The 20,976-nt window shown below is 43.2% G+C and overlaps 1 protein-coding gene across 1 annotated transcript; it reads left to right on the top strand.

Annotated features, from left to right (window-relative positions):
- Positions 1 to 1,071: 1,071 nt before the first annotated feature.
- Positions 1,072 to 1,898, top strand: LOC124429244. The gene is made up of 2 exons (XM_046974280.1): positions 1,072 to 1,472; positions 1,520 to 1,898. The coding sequence occupies exons 1-2, from the start codon at positions 1,072 to 1,074 to the stop codon at positions 1,896 to 1,898; spliced, it is 780 nt and encodes a 259-aa protein (XP_046830236.1).
- The last annotated feature ends 19,078 nt before the right edge of the window (positions 1,899 to 20,976 follow it).

Genomic DNA, 20,976 nt, shown 5'->3' with positions numbered 1-20,976 from the left:
GGATATAACACGATCTCGACCGCGACTTCTCCCCCTCCTAGTAACCGCGCGTTTACGAAAATTCACTTCCTGCAGCTTAACATGGGGCGCTCTAGAACGGTAACGGGTGAAGTCCGCGAATTGATCAGTGAGAAATGCCTGAACGTGCTGCTTCTGCAGGAGCCATACGTCCAAAAGCACGGGATAGGTTATGAGATCATAGGATTAGGTAGCGGAACCAGAATAGCTCCCACTCGGGACGAGAGACCCTGGTCAGCTGTCGCGGCAACCAATCCGAACATCGCGTTGCTCTTCATCTCGCAGCTCAGCACTCCGCACTGCGTATGTGCAGAAGTGCAAGCACCCGGCTTCTCTTTCTACGTCGTTTCACATTACTTTCAGTTTAGCGACGAAATAGAGGAGCACCTTAGGCACCTGGACTCGGTACTTCGTGCCCTAAGAGGGGAGAGAGTAATAATTTCGCTAGACGCCAACGTGCGATCACCTCTCTGGGGCCCTCAGAGCACAGATGAGAGAGGTTCGAAGTTAGAAGTCCTTATCCGGGCATCCGGGTTGAGAGTAATTAACGACGCGAAGCAGCCACCCACATTTTGGACGACGAGAGGTTCCTCGTATATCGATGTAACCCTCTCGTCGCAATCCATGAGCCGATTCGTAGGCTAATGGAAAGTTAGAGCAGGATGGACGTCCAGCGAACACAATTCGATAGATATCGCGTTACATCCCCCGAAGGCTGAGTCGTGTCGTAGGGGGGGGGGCGCTCAGGGGGTGGGGAACAAGAGGTTTAACACCAGGAGAGCTGACTGGGACCTGTTCGCCGAGCGTTTTCTCTCCCTCTCTGCGGCTAGGTTGGAGGGAAGCGGCTTAGGATCGGCTTCTGAGGTAGAGGCATGAGCTTATGCGCTCACTAGTGTCCTACAAACCGCGTGCTCCGAATCGATGCCTCGAAAAAAGGCCCATCGGAAGTCCAACCCGTGGTGGACGTCAGCGTTAACGACACAGAAGAAGGCGGTGTCCCGACTTAGGCGAGCGTTTCAGCGAGAGAAAGTCCATCAAACACGTCTCGAAATAATGCGGGAATATCGTTCGTCGTTAAGAGATTACAGCAAAGCATTACGGCGTGCAAAGTTAGAGAGCTGGAGGAAATTCGTTACAAAGCAGGGCAACGCAGAACCGTGGGGATATATATATAAGCAGCAGGCGGGTAAACTTCGCGTAGAAAAGGTGATTAACACCCTTAAACGAGAAGGCGGAAAGACCATGGACGTCCGCGATACGGCGAGAGTCCTCCTCGACACGCATGTCCCGGATGACTGCGAGTCTGAAGACATGAACCAACAACGCGCGGTGCGGAATACTTCTAAAGACGCTCCCGAAACCGCGGATGCCCCTCCCTTCACGATGGAAAAGGTGACGCGCGTTATAAAATCCCTCAAGAATGGAAAGGCCCCGAGGCCTGTCTTTATCGAGGTGTGCGTGCTCAAGAGAGCATTCGCCACCATTCCTTCTCATTTCGTAGATCTGTTCAACGGATGCCTCCAATGTGGTATCTTCCCATCCATTTGGAAAGAGGGCTCCTTAAGAGCACTCCTCAAAGGCGTGGACAAGGACGCGAAAAACCCCAAATCCTACCGGCCCATATGTCTTCTCTCGTTCGTGGGAAAAGTCCTAGAAAGGCTACTCAAGATGCCCTAAATGAAACATCCCTCGTGTCGGGTAAACTGTTGGACAAACAATACGGCATTGTCCCAGAACGCTTCACTGAGGACGCGATAGTTGAGATGCGCCGAATCGTTTCTGCCTCCTCACGGAGATACGTCATTGCACTGCTATTTGACATCTCGGGAGCCTTCGACAATGTCTGGTGGCCTTTAGTTCTCAAGGCACTCCGGGATTGAGACTGCCCGAGGAATGTCTTCAATGTAATGACTAATTACTTCGCGGACCGTAGGGTTAAGATCGCTTTAGGAGAGCATAAGGTCTCCAAGCAGGCTTCGAGAGACTGCCCACAAGGATCGGTCTTGCTGGAATCTCATGTTCCATCAGCTCCTTCGAATACTCGAGGAATCACCGGAAGTCAACGCAATCGCGTACGCGGACGACCTCCTCGTCATTATAGACGGCGACTCCAGAAAGGAACTAGAAGAGAAAGGAAACCGTGCGGTTAAAAGCATCACAGAATGGTGCTCAATGGCGAAACTCGCAATTTCCGAGCGAAAAACGGAGGCAATCGTTGTAAAGAGCGACTGGGTTAAGAGAAAACCCATAGGAAGAAGGGGAGGACTGCGACCAGATAGGAAGCGCAAGACATCGAAAAAGACGGACTTAGCTAGCAGGCCGCCAACTATAAGAATAAGAAGTAACAGCATTAAGTTTAGGAACTCAGTTAGATACCTCGGCGTACAGTTTGACAAAGAGCTAGGGGTCTCGACGTACTGCCGGTACCTTAGCGACAAAGTCGGGCCACTGTTCGCTAAGTTAGGGAGACTAGTTGCTAGGGAATGGGGGCTCCGTCACTGCGCTCTACGGGCGATATATCGAGGCGTATTTACCCCCACAGTCACGTACGCAGCAGCGGGATGGTCGGATCTCTGTACCGAAGGGGATCTCAAGAGACTAAGCGCGACCCAACGATCAGCCCTCATTTCGGTAACATCCGCGTATCGCACAACCGCGACGGAATCCCTCTGCGTTGTAGCGGCAGAACCTCCACTATCTTCAACTACTTAAGCGTAGGAAGTTATACGAGATTAGGAAAAATAGGAATGGCGAGACGTTAATGCGAAGACTGGAAGGTGCAAAGAATAAACGCGCGATAGTAAAACAGATAGACATGGAAATCTATAGCGATTGGCAATTTAGGTGGGAGCTCTTCACGGAAGGAAGGACCACATATGCGTACTTTCCGGACATCAAGAAAAGGATGGGTACCCGCTTCGTCTCTCCTAATCATTACACTACTCAGTTTCTTACAGGTCATGGATCATTGGCCTTCAAGGCCAAACTGAAGTCGCTGAACATCACCACGGAAGGAACCTACGTGGCGGAATGTGGCGAAGAGGACACGGTTTTGCACCACATCGTCGACTGTCCGGTTTTTGATCCCCAGAGAGTGGCTCTGAAGGAAATTCTCTGTGAAAGAAGTTGGCCGGAAGCAGCGAGACATCTTGTCTCAACGGCCGAGGCTTTCTCCTCTTCGCAGAGTATTGTAAGGAAACCCTCCTTATCAAGGGTTGTTAGTTCGTAAGTCCTGTTCAGCTTGGATTGTCGGAGTCCTGGTGATGGGAGTGGGAGCCTGTAACTTTCTTAAGTAAACCCATTCTCGAACAGGATAGAGTCGGAGACGCTCGAGCGCGTCTCCCTATTTTTTTTTCTTCTTCTCACTCACCCAACTCTCTTCTGATCCTACCATCCTTCCAATCCCATCCCATCCTACGGAACGAGTACCTAGGGTAGTGGTACTGTGAGTGGGCCTTCCCGAGGGTCCCCATGGGCGCGGCTGGCATCACCGTGGTGACTCGTTGCCGCGAGGATGTCGGCCGTGGCTAAACCGCTCACCCTGCCCGCCGGCAGTAGTTTGGAAACCGACTCCGGTTTCTTCGTAGTGGTGGCTGCTGTCTGTAGGTAGAATCGTAGCGTATGCCCTAATGGGCGAGGTAGCATAGGTGCAGACACCCTTCCGGTGTCCACCTTCACAATATACTGTCGGGGATCTGGGATCCATATGGGCGCGGTGCCCAATTCGTCGGCGTACCATCCTGCACCTGCCCTGTCCTGGTACTGTTCACTGATTAGAACATTATCAGCTTTTTTTCTCAGAATAGAGCTGGGTTAGGAGGTGGTGCGCCGTCCTGCTCCTATTAAGGTTACCCTGCAGTACTCTCATCCTTTTTTGTTGTCTGTTGCAAGGGACTCCTAGAAGGCTTTGCACGCCCTTGAACCGGCCAAGTGCTTCTTGGGATCAGCAACGCTTTTGGAGCACAAAAAGGGCTCGCTGATCTTACATTCTTTTATTTTGAGCCCCGTGTCGTCGCAGAAATAGCCAAGCTTATTGCTATCAGGGTCTTTGTACGAGGCACTATGTTGGCCATAGTCGAGGATGCAGTAGCATCGCCTTACTTTTGCTCCTCCCTGACTTTGCATCTGACGAAGTCGACCAGCTTTCAAAATCTTCGCAGCTGCATCCTCTTCTATTTTGACAAGGGTCAGGCGTTTCTGTCTCGCTTTGGGGTTCGTTATTTTGACTTCAAGTTTCCCCGAGTAATCTGTCAGGGTCCTCTTTAGGGCTTCCTCGACTTCTGCTACCAATGTGCAGCAATCGCAGTCCTGTATCTCCAACGTAGCTCTGTGGACCAGTTCCATGATGCTGCTTGTGTCTCTTACTTCTTTCCTCAGGGTTTCTGCGAATGAAACTCAGATCTCCGCAGTAGTCCTCTTGAGCTCGAGGAGAACCCCGCCCGTTCTGGTCTGCCGGATTGATCTAACGTCTATCCCTGTAGCGCTGGTCTTGATGAGCTGGTGGATAGCTCCGACTACGTCTGCGTAGGTTTTACCTTGCGCAGGTTTCAGGAGGATCGCGTACGGCTTCATTCTCTTTCTCAGTCTGTCCTCCGATTTGCTCGGCGTCTTTTTCTCCTGCGGTGGGGGTTTCGTTGCTTTCTTCACGAGTTTTTCCATTTTTCTCTTCTTCTTGACGACCTCCGTCCACATGGTGGCTTCGGTCGTCGTCGCCTCTTGCCTCGATCTTTTGAGGCTTTCTTCGGGGAACTGCGGTATGCTTGTGGCTACTCTCTTAACTGCACCAGCATCTGTTACAGAGTTTACTTATGGGCTCTGAGAGACTCGGGCGAGAATCCTCGCTCTCTCATTGACCTTTGTTCGAGATTTATATATGATCTCGAGGCTGTCAATGATCTCCTCCAGTTCTGGGAACCCTTGCTTAGTTCGGCTATTGTTTACGTTCGGCTGTCTACTCACAGCCGCCCTCATATTGGCAAGGAGGACTTCCGATTGCGCGAGTCTTTTTCTCTGTCCATCTTGTGGTATCCCATTCGCAGGCTGAGAACCTCAGTTATTGTCTCTTTAGGCAGCGATGTTACTTCCAGTTGTTTTTGAATTATTTTTAGTTTGATTCTCCATAAATTGCGTCGTTACTCCTGAGTGCCAGGCCGTCTCCGAATGCGGTGCCTCAGGAAGTGGGAGGTCATTACCTTCGCAATTACCTTCATTGTTGCGAGAGCTTTTGGCTATAAAGGTGAGAATGAAGCATCCACCCTTGCCGTTCGCCTATTTCCTTCATTCAAATCCTGACCCTCCCGTGGATGCGACGCGTTGACGCCGAAAGTTTACACAAGAACTGTGCTATACGTATCATCCAGCACATCGCTTTCGGACAGCGTCAACGTATCCGCAAGTCCTCGTGGCCTTGGTATAACCCTGGTTTAGGGGCATTACAGGGTACTGACATCCGAACCAGATGAACCCTGGTTTTTTTTAGGGAGGTAGTACTCCTCGTTGCTCGGCCCCAATATATAATAACAAAATAATAACAAAAAAATAATAACAAAAATAATAATAGTAATGATAATACCGAGTTTGCTTTCACCTTCCGACGCGAACACATCGAAACTCTTTCCGAACGGATGTACTTATAAATTAATATTTTCGATAAACTTTTAATTATTTAAATAAACTTTAGTGTACTTCTGATAGAGTAAAGTATTAGTTAAATATTAAAATTTCGGAGAAAAAAAACTAAAATAATTTTAATATAATACATGGATACTTCAAAGATCTTATTTCTCCACGACTGTGGGGACGGAAGAACCTAGTGGAGTCAACCACAAAATCAAATCATTTCAGATTAACAATCTGATCTTATTTTGGAATTTTATTCCTACCATTGTAACAAAAAATTTCAATTGCAAAATAGAAAAGTCCTTGAAAGAAAGCACTATCCCAGGTGGCAGCAAGGAAGAGAAATCCATCATTGCGTTAGGCAATGCATTGGATTTAAGGTTTTGGGGAGTCCCAACATCTGCAATAAGGATGAGTCGGAGCATCCTTGGAATTCTTCCGGACTTAAGTTTAAAAAGAAGTTTTTTGCGGGCACTTTAAAAGTCAATTCTTTGCTGAAGGTTGGTGAACAAAAGGAATTAGATCTACTTCTGGATAGAAACAATATACTAATTTTAGCAGTACAGGAGACAAGATTTTTGGATAAAAATGTGACCGAAACAAAAGATTATAGAATCTTTAAAGGTAAGTCTGCTATTAAAATTATGATAGGAATGCCAATCTTGGGAACAGCCTTTTGTATTCATAAAAGATTATTAAACTGTGTAACTGAATTCAAATCCCGCTCAGAAAGGATGTCTCTTTTGACAATGAACTGCAAAAATAAATTATACACTTTTATTAATTGTCATGCATCAATAAATAAAGACAACAAAAAGAACCCAAATAAAGTAGAGGAATACTGGAACCTCCTGGACGATGAAATGTCTAAAATTCCAAAATCAAATATAATGATATTACTTAGAGATTTCAATGCCCAAATAGGAAGAGAGAGAATTCATGGACCAATAGTGGGAGAATATCCTGCACACCAAAGAACAAATAGAAATGGGATGAGATAGATTACTATTTGTAAAAACTGTCAAATGTAGGTAATGTTGATTATCTTCAGGAAATTGCCAAGAAGAGCTAAAACATGGATTTCTCCAAATCCAATGCTAGGTGAATTTCAAATAGATCATGTAGCTATATCCAAAAGAAACATGACGGAAATTATGAATGTCAAGGTAGTAAAAAGCATAGAATTTGACTCTAATCACTATTTGTCTAAAATCAAACTCAAATTCTTACCCAATAGAAATCACAGAAGAGGGGAAAAAATAAATAAGTACAATACAAATAGATTCCAAATTACACAAGGAACTTTGGAAACATTTCAGGAAGAAATAAAAGTAACTCATCATGGGAAGTGACAAGATTTATCTAAAGAAATAACGAACGCAGCCCAGAAAACATTTGGAATAACCAGGCATAGAAAAAAACTTTGGTGGAACCAAATATGTGAAAATACATTACAGGATAGAACAAAACAATGGAAAAAGTGGATATGCTCGGGGAAGACTAAACATCATGACCGATTCAAACAACAAAGGAAAGACACTGCTAGAATAGTAAGGGGTATTAAAAGATCATCCGAAAAATCACAACTTATTGATATGCAAAACAACTTTGTTAAAAATAATTCACGAAATTTCTATCAGACTTTTAAGAGTCAATTAAAGGGGTGTCAAGCGCCTAGCATATGCTTCAAAGATGAAAATGATAACTTGGCCTAAGCAATTCGGAAAACTGTGAAATACTTGCGAAAAACTTTGATCAACTTTTAAACTGCCCTGAACCAAAACATAAATTAGAATTCTCTGAAACAACTGAAAATCTGGAAGAAGATATACCACCTAATGCTGAATAAATTAAGGAAGCAACTAACAATTTAAAAAATAATAAAGCTAGTGGAGAAGACTCTATAACAGCTGAACTTTTGAAATGGTCTCAATCAAAAATCATTGAAGAGCTGAAGTTAATCTTTGAAGATATTTGGACAACAGAGAGGTTTCCAGAAGAGTGGAAAGTGGCTCTAATTCATCCATTACATAAAAAAGGGGACAAACAGAACGTTGATATTATAGAGGCATCTCTCTTCTGCAAACTGCATACAAGATAACCTCAAAAATATTGCTGAATAGAATAGAAACAACACTTGACAAGCAACTGGGCGAGTGTAAAGCTGGATTTCGAAAAAGTAGATCTTGTTCAGAACAAATTTTTAACTTAAAATCCATAATTCGCCATAGAATACTGAATTCAAAGGACATAGTTGTAGATATTAAAAAGATATATTATAGATATTAAAAAGACATTTGCCTCGGTTGATAGAGAAATGATAGATAAAACAATACGTAAATTTGGAGTTAATAATAAATTGGCAAACTTAATACGTGAAACACTCACTGACACGATTTCAAAAGTAAAATTTATGAGTGAGATATCTAGATCTATTGAGATAAATACAGGTGTAAGGCAAGGTGATGGTTTATCACAACTTCTGTTCAACTGTGTTCTAGAAAAAATTTTCAGAATTTAGAAGATAAAGCTAAAAGAACAAAACATATCGCCAGTAACTTTTCGGAGAAAAAATAGAGGCATTGAAATAAGTTGCCTAGCATTTGCAAACGATTTTGCAATAGTGTCAGACAACCTATAAATAGCAAATAAATCTCTTGGAAGAAATAGCTAAGAAAGCAGGTTTGAAAAACTAAACTCCGTAGAAAAAACTAAATTTATTACAAACTTCAAGAACGCTCAAAAATTTTTAACTACAGATATTGGTCCAGTGGAAAAGGTAAAGAAATTCAAACACCTGGGAGAAATAATTCAAGAAAATGGTTTAGAAAAAACTGCAGTAGAAGAAAAATTACGCAAGATAGTAATAGCGTATGGTATCTCTAAGAATTTTTACAACAATAAGTGTTTATCTAAAAATCATAAAATAAGGAAGTACGCTACAGTAGTGAAACCGGAATGCTTATACGCCAGTGAATACTTGGTACTAAATTATAGATTAGATAAACTACAAATAATAGAAAGGAGAATCATGAGTAAAATTTTAGGTCCAGTGAAAACAACAAAAGCGTGAAAATTAATATCTAATGATGCAATATACTTGAACATAGAAAGCATAACGGAAACGATAAGGAAAAGAAGACTGCAACTTTTTGGCTATAGTTACAGAATGGATGAGTCCAGATTAACATAAAGAATACTCATGTACCTTTGGGAGAAAAAGGCAACAACTAGCTGGATTCAAGAGGTGAAGAAAAAGAACTAGAAAGAAATAATATAAGAGAGGAAGAAACTATAGACAGAGAGATTTTTAGAAAGAGGATATTAAACATGGAAGGATTCTAAAGAAGATTGAAGAAGAAACCTGGTGCGAAGTGGTCTGAGGACAGGAAGAAACAGGATAGTGAAAAGACGAAGGAATACTGGAGGAAACGAAAAGTAAACAGTTAAGTGTAAAGAATTGAAATTGGCACGTGGTCCCTAGCAGACCTCATCGAAAGAAGAAGAAGAATGATAATAACAATAACAATAACAATCATAATAATATTAATAACAATAATTACAATATTAATAATAATTATAAAATAATAATATCAATAATAGTAATAATATAAATAATAACTGTGGCAATAATAATAATAAACATATCAATAACAACATTTACAATAATAATAACAATGACAATAACAATAATAACAATAATAATAACATTAATATTAATATAGATAATAATAATAATAGTTTCAATAACAATAATAATTACAATAACAATAATAACAATAGTAATAACAAAAATAATAATAATTATAATAAAAATTATGACAATAATTATCATAATAAGACAATAACAGTAATAACAATAAAAATAATTACAATAAGGACAATAATGATAAGAATAACAATAAAACAATAACAATAATAATAACAATAAGAATTAAATGAAAATAACGATAATAATAACAATAACAATAACAATAATAATAATCACAACAATAAAAAGAAAAAAAAGAATAACAATAACATTTACAATAACTACAATGAAAATAAAAAAACAATAACAATAATAATAATGATTTTAGCAATAGAAATAACAATTATAATAATTACAATAAAATTACTATAACAAAAATAACAATAATAATAAAAAAACAATAATAACTGTAATAATAAAAATAATATAAATATTAATATTAATAGTAACAATTTTATTAACAATAAATTATTACAAACAATTTTATTAATAATAATAATAATAATAATAATAATAATAATAATCATAATAAAAATAATAATAATAATAATAATTTTTTTTTGATGGTCTGAGAATGCCAAACTTTACGCACTGACCCAGGGACCCCCGGGCTCACCGTTGGAATAGGCACTACCGACTAAACTCATATCCATCCTAGTGGCATACTGAAACCATCCTGGCACCGTCATGTGACATTACTGCGGGATGGCGCTACTTCATCATGTCCCATTAATTAGGACTCCCACGATTTGGCTCTACGTGGCAGGAACCTGGTGCAACGTAGGTGGCACTTCTATGGGCCACCCATTTCCTTATTCTTTTTACGTAAGATTGCCCTCACCTAGCAGGCAACCCTGTTCCACTCCTTCTGCCCTTGCAGCATTTTCTCGACAATGTTGTCCGGCGAGATGTCTCTGAGCTCCTGCTCCAAGGCAAATCGTTCGGCGCTCCAACGTGCACATATGAAGAATGTGTGGTGGGCGTCGTCGACGGTTGAGTCGCCATAGGGGCAGTTGCCATCTGCTACTTTCCTCATCTTTGCGAGGTAGGAGCGGAACAAGCCATGCCCTGTCAGGAATTGGGTGAGCTAGAAATCTACCTCTCCCGCATCCGGGTTTATCAAGTTCTCTAGTCGACTGATGAGTCGAGAAGACCATCTGCCCCCAGTTTCCTGCTCCCATCTGCTTTGCCAGGTCTCGATGCTAGTAGATCTGGCGAGCCTTGATGCCTCCTCCTTACCCAAACCGGACTTTTGCTGGTGGACGAATTATCTCTTCTGGGCTAGTAGATCGATCGGAATTACCCCCGCGACCACTAGCACCGCGTGCTCAGAGACGGTGCGGTAGGAGCACGCGATTCGGAGAGCGCCCCTCCTCTGTACCGCGGCTATGCGCTTGCGATATTTCTCTTTTCGCAGCGCCTCCGCCCATACTTCTGCGCCGTACAGCATCACTGCTTCGGCGGCACGCATCAGTATTCGCCTAATGCACGGCCGGAGACCGTTGACATTGGCCATGAGTGTGCCCAGCGTGGCTACAACTTTTGCGGCCTTGTCAGCCGCCCTTATTATATGCTCTCCGTAATTCAGTTTGTAATCGAGCATTACTCCAATGTACCTGACAGACGGCTTAGCCTGGACTCCTATGTACTCCTATCGTGTACATCGAAGAGGATGTACTGATGGTCGCTCCCGGTATAATTCTCAATTACCCGCCAGCCTGCGACTCTTGTCACAAGTTGTTCGTTGGCTAGAGAGACGTCCGGGATCGTCTCTCTGTAGCTAGACCTACGGAAGGTTGGTGTCGAGCCTGTATTGAGTACTGATAGCTCTAGTCTCGACACCAACTCCATGATTCGTCCTCCTCTGGAGTCCGGCCTGGCCTCCCCCCATTCGAGAGCTTTGTCATTGAGGTCTCCAGCCACAATGAGATCCCCTTGCATTTCCCGAAGCTCGTCTTCCAGATCGTCCAATTTGGTCTGGAAGTCGTCTATCCGGTCGTTCAGGGTGAGATATACACTGACATAAGTCGTCGAGTTGTGTCTCTCCCAAACGTATACGCATCCGGATCCTTGATCCGACACTTGTATTTGTCGGGGATCTGGGATCCAGATGGCCGCGGTGCCAAATTTGTCTGCGTACCATTCAAATCCTGCTCTATCTTGGTACTGTTCGCAGATTAAAACAATATCAGCTTGTTTCTCAGAGCAGAGCAGGGTTAGAAGGTGGTGCGCCGTCCTGCTCCTATTGAGATTATCCTGAAGTACTCTCATCCTTTTTTCCTCTTGTTGGATGTTGCATGGGCCTCTTGGAAAGCTTTGCAGCCCCTTGATCCCGCCAGGTGCTTCTTAGGTTTATCAACGCTATTGAAGCATAAGAAGCAAGCAGGCTCGCTGACCTTGCAGTCTTTGATCTTGTGCCCCGTGCCGCTGCAGAAATAGCAAAACTTACTGATATCAGGGCCCTTGCACGAGGCGCTATAGTGACCATAGTCGAGACAGCGGTAGCATCGCCTCACTTCTCCTCTTTGCCTGACCCTGCAGCTGACGAGACCGACCAGCACTCGGCCGACCTTTAAAAGTTTCGCAGCTGCTTCCTCTTCTAGTCTGACGAGGTCCAGGCGTTGTTGTCTCGCGTTGGGGTTCTTCAATTTAACCTCGAGTTTCCCTGCGTAGTCTGGCAGGGTCCTCTTTAGGGCCTCCTCGACTTCTACCACCGATGTGCTGCAATCGCAGTCCCGTATCTCCAGCGTAGCTCTAGGGACCAGTTTCGTGATGCTGCTATTTCCTCCTACTTCTTTCCTCAGGGTTTCTGCGAATGAAACTCAGATCTCCGCAGTAGTCCTCTTGAGCTCGAGGAGAACCCCTCCCGTTCTGGTTTGCCGGATTGATCTAACGTCTATCCCTGTAGCGCTAGTCTTGATGAGCTGGTGGATAGCTCCAACTACGTCTGCGTAGCTTTACCTTGCGCAGGTTTCAGGAGGATCGCGTATGGCTTTATTCTCTTTCTCAGCCTGTCCTCCGATTTGCTCGGCGTCTTTTTCTCCTACGGTGGGGGTTTCGTCGCTTTCTTCGCTGGATTCTCCTTATCTTTTTTCTTCTTCTCGACCACCGTCTACTTGGTGGCTTCGGTCGTCGTCATCTCTTGCCTCGGTCTTTTAGGGCTTTCTTTAGGCAACTGCGGCGGACTTGTGGCTATTCTCTTAATTGCGCTGATATCAGTTATAGAATTTTCCCAAGGGCTCTGAGAAACTCGGGCGAAGGTCTTCGCTCGCTTATTGACCATTGTTCGAGATTTATAAATGAACTCGTGGCTGTCTATGATGTCCTCCATTTCTTGGAGCCCTTGCTTAATAGCGTTGTTTACATTGGGCTGTATAGTAATAGCCGCCTTTATTTTGGCAAGGAGTACTTTCGCTTGCGCGAGAGAGTTTCTCACTCTCTCCATCTTGTGATGTCCCCAACGCAGGCTGGATTGGTGACGTCAGGCCGAAGAACCGCGTGCTATCATCGTCCCTGGCAGCCAATTGCCACTCCTCCAAGTGTTTTTCCTCACATCTTACCCTTCCTGGTGCTATAGACACACCGCAGGTCAGGTCGCCTACCTGTGGTGCTCTTCCTGATGCAATATCCAGAGCTGGGGCCAGGTTGCCTACCTCAAGCTCCTGGCAGTTGCTGGATGACGACGGCGGATTGCCTGCCCTAATACCACCTGACACCGCCGTGACGTTGTTGTCCCTCCTACGCCCGCTTTTACCTTTTTCTGTACTATCCATCATAAGAAATATAATTATTGTGAGGCAAGCTCACCAAAGGAAGGGAAAGGAACGGAAGGAAGCTTGAGAGTGAGATAAAGAATAGAAAAAGATATAAAAGAAGAACAAAGGTAGGAATAGCCGTAGAAGAACATTCACACGCCATTCACACAGTCTCTTTTAGTCGCCTCCTACGACAAGCAGGGAGTACTGTGGGAGTATTCTACTTCCCCCTACCCACAGGGCGTAATAATAAAGCTATTGTAATTCCAATAACAATAACAATTATAATAATGACAATAATAATAAGAATAATCGTAATAATCGCAATAAAAAAGTAATAATAATGCCAATAACAATAATAATAACAATATCCGTAATAATAACTATATTAATTATAACAAGAAGAATAATAAAGAGAACCAATAATAAATATAAGAATAGTAAAAATTATAATAATAACAATAATAATAAGAATAAAAGTAATCATGATAATAATAAGAATAATAATAACAATTATAATAATAATAATTATAGTAACAATAACAATAGTAACTATAATAATAACAATATTAACTGTTACGTCTCACAAACTATGTACTTTAATAGAGCTAACTCCAAAGTAAGTATGCTATTCCGACACTTGTGGGTGATTTGTGCCCTTTTCCGCCCTTACGTGCCTTGGCAGTTCAATTGGCTCGGGATTGGCACCGAACAGAGTGTCGAATCGATATTTCAAATGCTCACTTACCTCTTGGGAAGACAATCCAAGCTGATGGTGGAGCCTTATTTCCAGATATTTGGGGGTCCTAGGATCCAAAATCGGAAGGTCCAGTGGGGGCACCCACCTTCTAGAGAGCTGCAGGGGAATCAGGCGGTATGAGGGAAAATTTTCTTTCTCTTCTGTAATTAATTCTACACCCAATGTATCGTTATAAATTTCGGTTTCGTGGTAAAGTTCCTTTAACAGACGACGTAGTTGATATTTTCTACCACCGCGACGTACCTTCGGCATTAGGAGGGCAGGTATTTGGAAGAGGTGGTTGATTGGAGGTAGGAGAGAAAGAGAATAGTGTCGTCCGTGCGGATCGAAACGTCCTCACCGAAACGACAATTTTATAGGAGGATACTCGTGCGGTTCGTCCTCACCGAGCAATAAGGATGGATGAATGTATGGATATAAAGAAATGACGCACTGGTTAACAATAACAATTTTAATGATGTATTAAATGTTTCACTAAAGTACACTGAATAATTACACCTTTGGATGATGTTCCGCACGCGAACGCGGTTATTTTATTGTTAAAAAAATTTAATTTTAATTTCAATTGAAGGGTTCTAACTTATTTAATTGACAAAGATAAACTATAGCGTAAAATTCTAAGTTGGATAATGACTGCTTAAGGCTCAAGTCTAAGAGCTTGCGACTTGTTGAGTAAGGATGCGAACGATGACTGACTGACAACGCACTTTGCTCCTCCTAGGGCGAGTCTGGTTGACGTCACTACGCACATGCGTCGCTCGCGCGTGCCGCCTAAGTGCGGTGGTGTTGGGGCGTGCCGCTCACGCTTGCCGCCTAAGTACGGTAGTGGTGGGGCAGAACAATGCGAGTGTTCCTTTATTCCCTCTTCCAAGTATTGCTTTCGCTCGGTGCTTATCACCGGATGAAATTCTCGGAGTTCTTAGCCCCTGGAATGTTGTTATTAGCAGGTGTGGTTCCGAAAATGATGTCGATATCGTTGCTTTTAATACTTGGAACGCAGGATGTTAAAATCCATATCACCGGATATCGTCTCGCCATAATCGATAAGTATGTCTCGCAATTATTTATTACATTTATTTAAAGAAATTTCTCGCAGTAATTTCCCATGGTTGTTGAACATTAATTCATTAGGGTAATTGTTTATTTTATTACAGGGTTGCATGTATATGTGTATATTTTGTTAACATAGGTCTCGATTTGTTAGCTAATTATTATTATTCTTTTAAGTGTTTTTATGTATTATTAATAAGAAGGTGCTAGTAGTAACAGGTGTTTTTAAGTTATCTTAGCTAATATTGCTAGTGGTAAAATTATCGATATTTTGAATATTTAGCCTACGAATGAGCGATATGAATTTTGAAGGTTGATCCCCTTTATTTAAGCTAGCTAATGTATTAATTTTTCATTTATACTATAGTTTACATATGTTATTCCCTTTTTTTTTTATTATTATTTACATACGTCGCTTGTCGCGGGATGTAACATGACAATTATAATAATTTTAATTACAATAATAATAATAGCAATAATAATTTCAATATTAATAACAATAATAACAATAATAATAACAACAATAAGAATAATAATGATAACAGAAACAATAATAACAATAAGAATGACAATAACAATATTAATAAAAATAATTATAATATCGATATCTATAGCAGAAAGATTAATAATAATAATGATACTAATAATACCATTAACAATAAAAATAGTAATGACAATTTCAAAGCAATAAGATTAATAGAAACATTACAGAATAACTTCTTTTCGACTAGTTGGAATATTTCTAAGTCCGTCATCCGCTATGCTTTGTGAGACCACTCGCATAACTTGACCACGACTAGTCGCAATATTTCCAAGTCCGACAGCCGCATTTGTTCGAGAGGCACTTGCATAACTTTTCTGGACTAGATGGAATATTTCCAAGTGCAACGGGCGATTTGGTTCGAGAGGCATTCTCATAACTTTCTCTTGACTAATTGGAATATTTCCAAGCCTGACAGACGCATGGTTTCGAGCGGCTCTCGCAAAACTTTCCCTCGACTAGTCGGAATATTTCCAAATTCCATAGCTACTTTGGTACGAGAGGCCCCCTCATAACTTTCCCGACTAATCGGAATATTTCCATGTCCAATAGCCGTATTTGTCCGAGAAGCACTCGCATATCTATCCGTCGATTAGTCGGGATATTTTCAAAAACAACCGTCATAATCGTTCTATATCAACTTCAGTAACTTTCCGTCGACTATTCGGAATACTTCCAATTACGTCAGTCGCTTTGGTTCACAAGTCACTCGCAGGGCTTCCACCGACTGGTCGGAATGGTTTCCTGTCCGCTAAGCGCTTTGGTTCGAGTGACGAAAGCGTAAGTTAGCGTTGACTAGTCGGAATATTTTTAACTCCAAGAGTCGTAATGTTTCGAGAGGCACTTGCATAACCTTCTCTCGACTATTCGGAATATTTCCAAGTCCGATTGCTGCATTAGTTCCAGAATCACTCGCATATCTTTCCCTCGACTAATCGGGATATTTCCTAGATCGACCGTCACATTTGTTCCAAAATAACTTGCGTAACTATCACTCGACTAGTAGGAATTTTTCCATGTCCGATAGCTGCATTGGTTCGATAGATGCTCGCATAAATTTCCCTTGACGAGTCAGTATATTTGAAAGTCCAACAACCACATTGCTTCAAGAGGCACTCGCGTAAATTTCTTCAGATAAGTAGTAGTATTTCCAAGTCCGATAGCTGCATTAGTTCGAAAATCAATCGCATAACTTTCCCTCGACTAGTCGGAATACCTCCAAGCCCGACAGTCGCATTGGTTTACTAGTCACTCGCATAACTTTTCCCGACTAGTTGGAATATTACCAAATCCATCAACGGCATTTGTTCAAGAGTCACTCGCAAAACTTTTGCCTACTAGTCGGAATGGCTCCAAATCCGCCAGTCGCTTTGGTTCGAGTAGCAGTCTCATAAGTTTCCTTTGACAAGTCGGAATATTTCTAATTCCGAGAGTCGTAATTTATCATGCCCCACTCATATAACTTTCACTCGACTAGTTGTAATATTGCCAAGTACGACAGCCGCATTGGTTCGCTAAGCTCTCGCATAACTTTCCCTCGACTAGTCGGAAAGTTTTCAATACCGACAATCGCATTTGTTCGATAAGCACTCCCATAATTTTCCCTCGACGAGTCGACATATTTCCAAGTACATCTGCATTAGCTCGAGGATCACTTGTATTAATTTCTCTCGACTAATTGGGATATTTCCAATTCCGATCGTCGAATTGGTGCCAATATGACTCGGATAACATTCCTTCGACTAGTCGGAATATTTCCAGGTCCGATTGCTGCATTCGTTCGGGAGACACTCGCATAACTTTCCCACGATTAGTAGGATTCTTTCCAAGTCCGACAGACGCATTTATTCGAGAGGCAAAACTTTCCCGGAATAGACGGAATATTCCGATGCACGACTTTCGCAATAAGTTCTAGAATCACTTGCATAACTCTTCCTCGACTAGTAATAATATTTAGAAGACCGACAACAGCATTGATTCGAGAAATACTTGAATAAATTTCCAAAGACTAATCGGGATATTTCCAAAACCGACCTTCGCATTGTTTCAGAATATCTCGCATAACTTTCTCTCGACTATTTCGGAATATTTCCAATACCGATAGCTGTATTTGTTCGTAAGATACTCGCACAAAATTCTCCGACTAATGAGAATATTTCCAATTCCGACCGTGGCATTAGTTCTAAAATCAATCGCATAACTTTCCTTCGACCAGTCGGAATATTTCCAAGTCCGACATCCGTATTGGTTCGAGAGGCACTCGCATAACATTCCCTTGACCAGTGGGAATGTACTCAATTACGGCAGTCGCCTTTGTTCTCAAATCAATCGAATATCATTCCCTCGACTAGTCGCACTATTTCCAAGTTAGACAGACGCATGGGTTCTAAACTCTATTGCATAACTTTTCCTCGTCTAGTAGTAATATTTCCAAGTCCGTCAGCTCCATTGGGTCGAAAAACACTTGCATAAATATTCAACATCTAATCGCCATATTTCCAAGACTGACCTTCGCATTGTTTCCAGAATAACTCGCATAACTTTCCCTCGAATAGTCGGAATATTTCCTATTCTGACATCGCATTTGTTCGAGAGAGACTGGCATAAATTTCAACGACTTGAAGGTATACTTCCAAGAACGACCGTCGCATTGGTTCCAAAATAACTGGCATAACTTTCCCTCGACTAATCGAAATATTTCCAAGTTGGATAGCAGCATTGGTTTGAGAAACACTCGCCTAATTTTCCCTTGACTTTTCGGGATATTTCAAAGTTCAATAACCGTATAGGATCGATAGGCACTCGCATAACTTTACCCCGACTAATTGGAATATATCCAAGACCGACAGTCGCATTGGCTCGAGAGACACTCGCATAAGTTTCATTCGACTAGTCGGGATTTCTATAAGTCCGACCGTCGCATTGGTTTGTGAGACATCGCACTACATTCTGTGGACTATACGAAATATTTCCAAGCTCGACAATCGCATTAGTTCACAAATGACTCGCATTACTTTCGTTCGACTAGTCGGAGTATTACCAAGATTGGCAGTCGCTTAGTATCTAGTGGCACTCGCATAACTTTCACCCGACTAGTCGGAATATTTCCATGTTTAGTAGCCGCATTTGTTTGAGAGGCAATAGCATAGTTTTCGCTGACTAGTCGGAATATTTTCAAGCCCGACAGTCGAATTGGTTTACTATTCACTCGCATTACTCTCCCTCGAAAGCTAGAAACTTTCCAAATTCGAAAATCGCTTTAGTTTGAGTTTTATTCACATAAGTTTCCCTCAGCAAATGAGAATATTTCTCAGTCCGACAGCCGCATTGGTTCGATTGGCACTTTTTCTTTTTTTTTGTTGCGTCAGGAGGAAAAACCTTCATAGGCCCCCTGAGCTTGGTATTCAGGGAGTGTCGAATTCAACCCGCCTGAGAATACTCTCAGGTTCGGATCGTCTACCGACTAAATAACCTCCCGATCCTTATTACTAACACGCTGAGGAGAGTGAGGTTGAGCGGAATCGCACATTAGCGTATTACAAATTCGCCCAGTACCTCTCCTTGGTTAGTCAGTCCGGTATTCGTCTTGCTCTCATTCACTCATTTCCATTCAAACTAATACGGCACACTCGACAGAAGCCCACGAGCCAGAGGAGACGCAATTACTCCCTAACTATGGCCTGATCCCCACCCCATGATGCTCTGGCCAGGCCCATTCACGCTCGTATACACGCACTGCATATATACACACATTCATACATAGAAGGAAGCGAGGCGTGAGCCAGGCGCCGCTTGAGCCGCTCGGAGACTTGCCCGAGGAGGCCGCACAGGATCTACTCTCCTATGCGGCCTATCGTTCGCACTCCTGTCCACAAACACACCCGCACGCTAACTTATACATCCTTCTTCTTGCGTCCGTTCCCTGCGTCCCTCAGCGTCCTCGTTTGCATGCATGACCTGTCCTGCGAAGGTCTGGAAGGCCGTCCATCCACCCGGGACAATTAGGGAGACCCTGACTATCACGGGAAGGGTTAGCTGCCCTACCCCATCGCATAGATGAGCTCATTTCTGGCATCTGTCCACGCCGGGTAGTCGACCGGGGTGTGCTCCGACGTATCCTCACTACCCCCGCAGTAGAAACAATGTGGGGAGAAAATCTTCCATATCTTATTTAGGTACACCGAGAAAGTCATGGCCTGTCATCAGATGTGTGGTGTGAAATGTCGTTCCGATAGAGAGCGGCCTCTCAATCCACTCAGCTAACCATTCGGCAATAGCCGCCCTTGCGCGCACTCTCGTTGCTGCTAGTACTCCTACGATTCCAAGTTCCTCAGACTTCCACGCTTCTATTGCCCTCCATCTGGCAAGAGCATCCAATACAGCCTTAGTACACGGGGGAACTGGTTCCTCCGTGTCTCTAACAGCCGCATACATCTCCGCAAGCCGGAGTACCAGATAAGTGAGAGGGATAATCTCCGAAATCATCATTACCGCGTGGAAGGAGACCGTTCTATGGGTACAACAAATTCGGAACGCCACCTTCCTCTGAAGTCTCGGAACAGCCCGCCCGATCCTCATGTCCTCCACGACGGCGAGCCACTACACCGACGCCACATAAAGGAGCACCGAGTGGATCACGCCGTTGTAGAGGCGTCGCTTCTTCTCCACCGATCCATGAAGGTTCGGAAGGAGCCTCCTAAGGGACCGAAGGATACCCTCCGTTTAAGGGATTAGGGCTTCGAAGTGGAGCCTGAACGACATTCTTGAATCTATTACTATGCCAAGATATTTAACGTTGGTTATAATTTCTACGCACACCCCTCTAAGGTAAATCTTATGGGGAGAGACATTTCTGAGCTTTCAGAAGGCAGAGGCAGGGATGACTCCGTCTTTTGCGGCTCCACTTTAAGACACAATCCCTCGATCTCCTCCGCCAAGACGTCCAAGTCTCGCTCAGCGTTCATAATAGTCTGAGACAGGTTCCATCCCGATGACAGTGTGTCAACGCAGCACGCACAACCACACCCGGTATTCCATCCAATCCAGGAGCCTTCCTTCCGTTTCCTTTCCTGGCGGCAGCCAAGACCTCCTCGGCAAAGATATTCACCTCTGTGAGTGCAGGTTCCTGCCGCTCATCAGTTTCCGGTCCTCCTAGGAAGAGTTCTTATTGGCTTCCTTTATGGCCCTGGTCAGTGCCCTCCCTGCGTCCCTTTGGACGTCCATGCACCGCACTATTGCCTCCATGTTCTTCTTTTTCCTAGCTCTGGAAAGTTTCCTTATTGTGGTCATCGCAACGGCCCTAAGGTTTGTTAATTCATCCGACCAGTAACGTACTTTTACTACCGCGGGTTTGTCCCCTCACGCGAGACATGACCATGTCGCACGCTAGTTTTAGTGTAGACTGTGCCCATTTCACCAGTTTATCTCCACAGTCCGCTCTGGCCGTATTCCCCCGCACATTGATCCACCCGACCACTCCCTT

Source organism: Vespa crabro, chromosome 14, assembly GCF_910589235.1.
Source record: "Vespa crabro chromosome 14, iyVesCrab1.2, whole genome shotgun sequence".
Lineage (NCBI taxonomy): Eukaryota > Metazoa > Arthropoda > Insecta > Hymenoptera > Vespidae > Vespa > Vespa crabro.
Note: the sequence above shows the minus strand (reverse complement) of the source record. Positions and strands in the feature narration are given on the sequence as shown.

Bases quoted from the DNA above. Each gene is read 5' to 3' on its own strand.
- LOC124429244 (XM_046974280.1), top strand. From the start codon at position 1,072: ATGCGGGAATATCGTTCGTCGTTAAGAGATTACAGCAAAGCATTACGG. The intron at 1,473-1,519 runs GTGCGTGCTCAA...CTCATTTCGTAG, and splicing joins AGGCCTGTCTTTATCGAGGT to ATCTGTTCAACGGATGCCTC.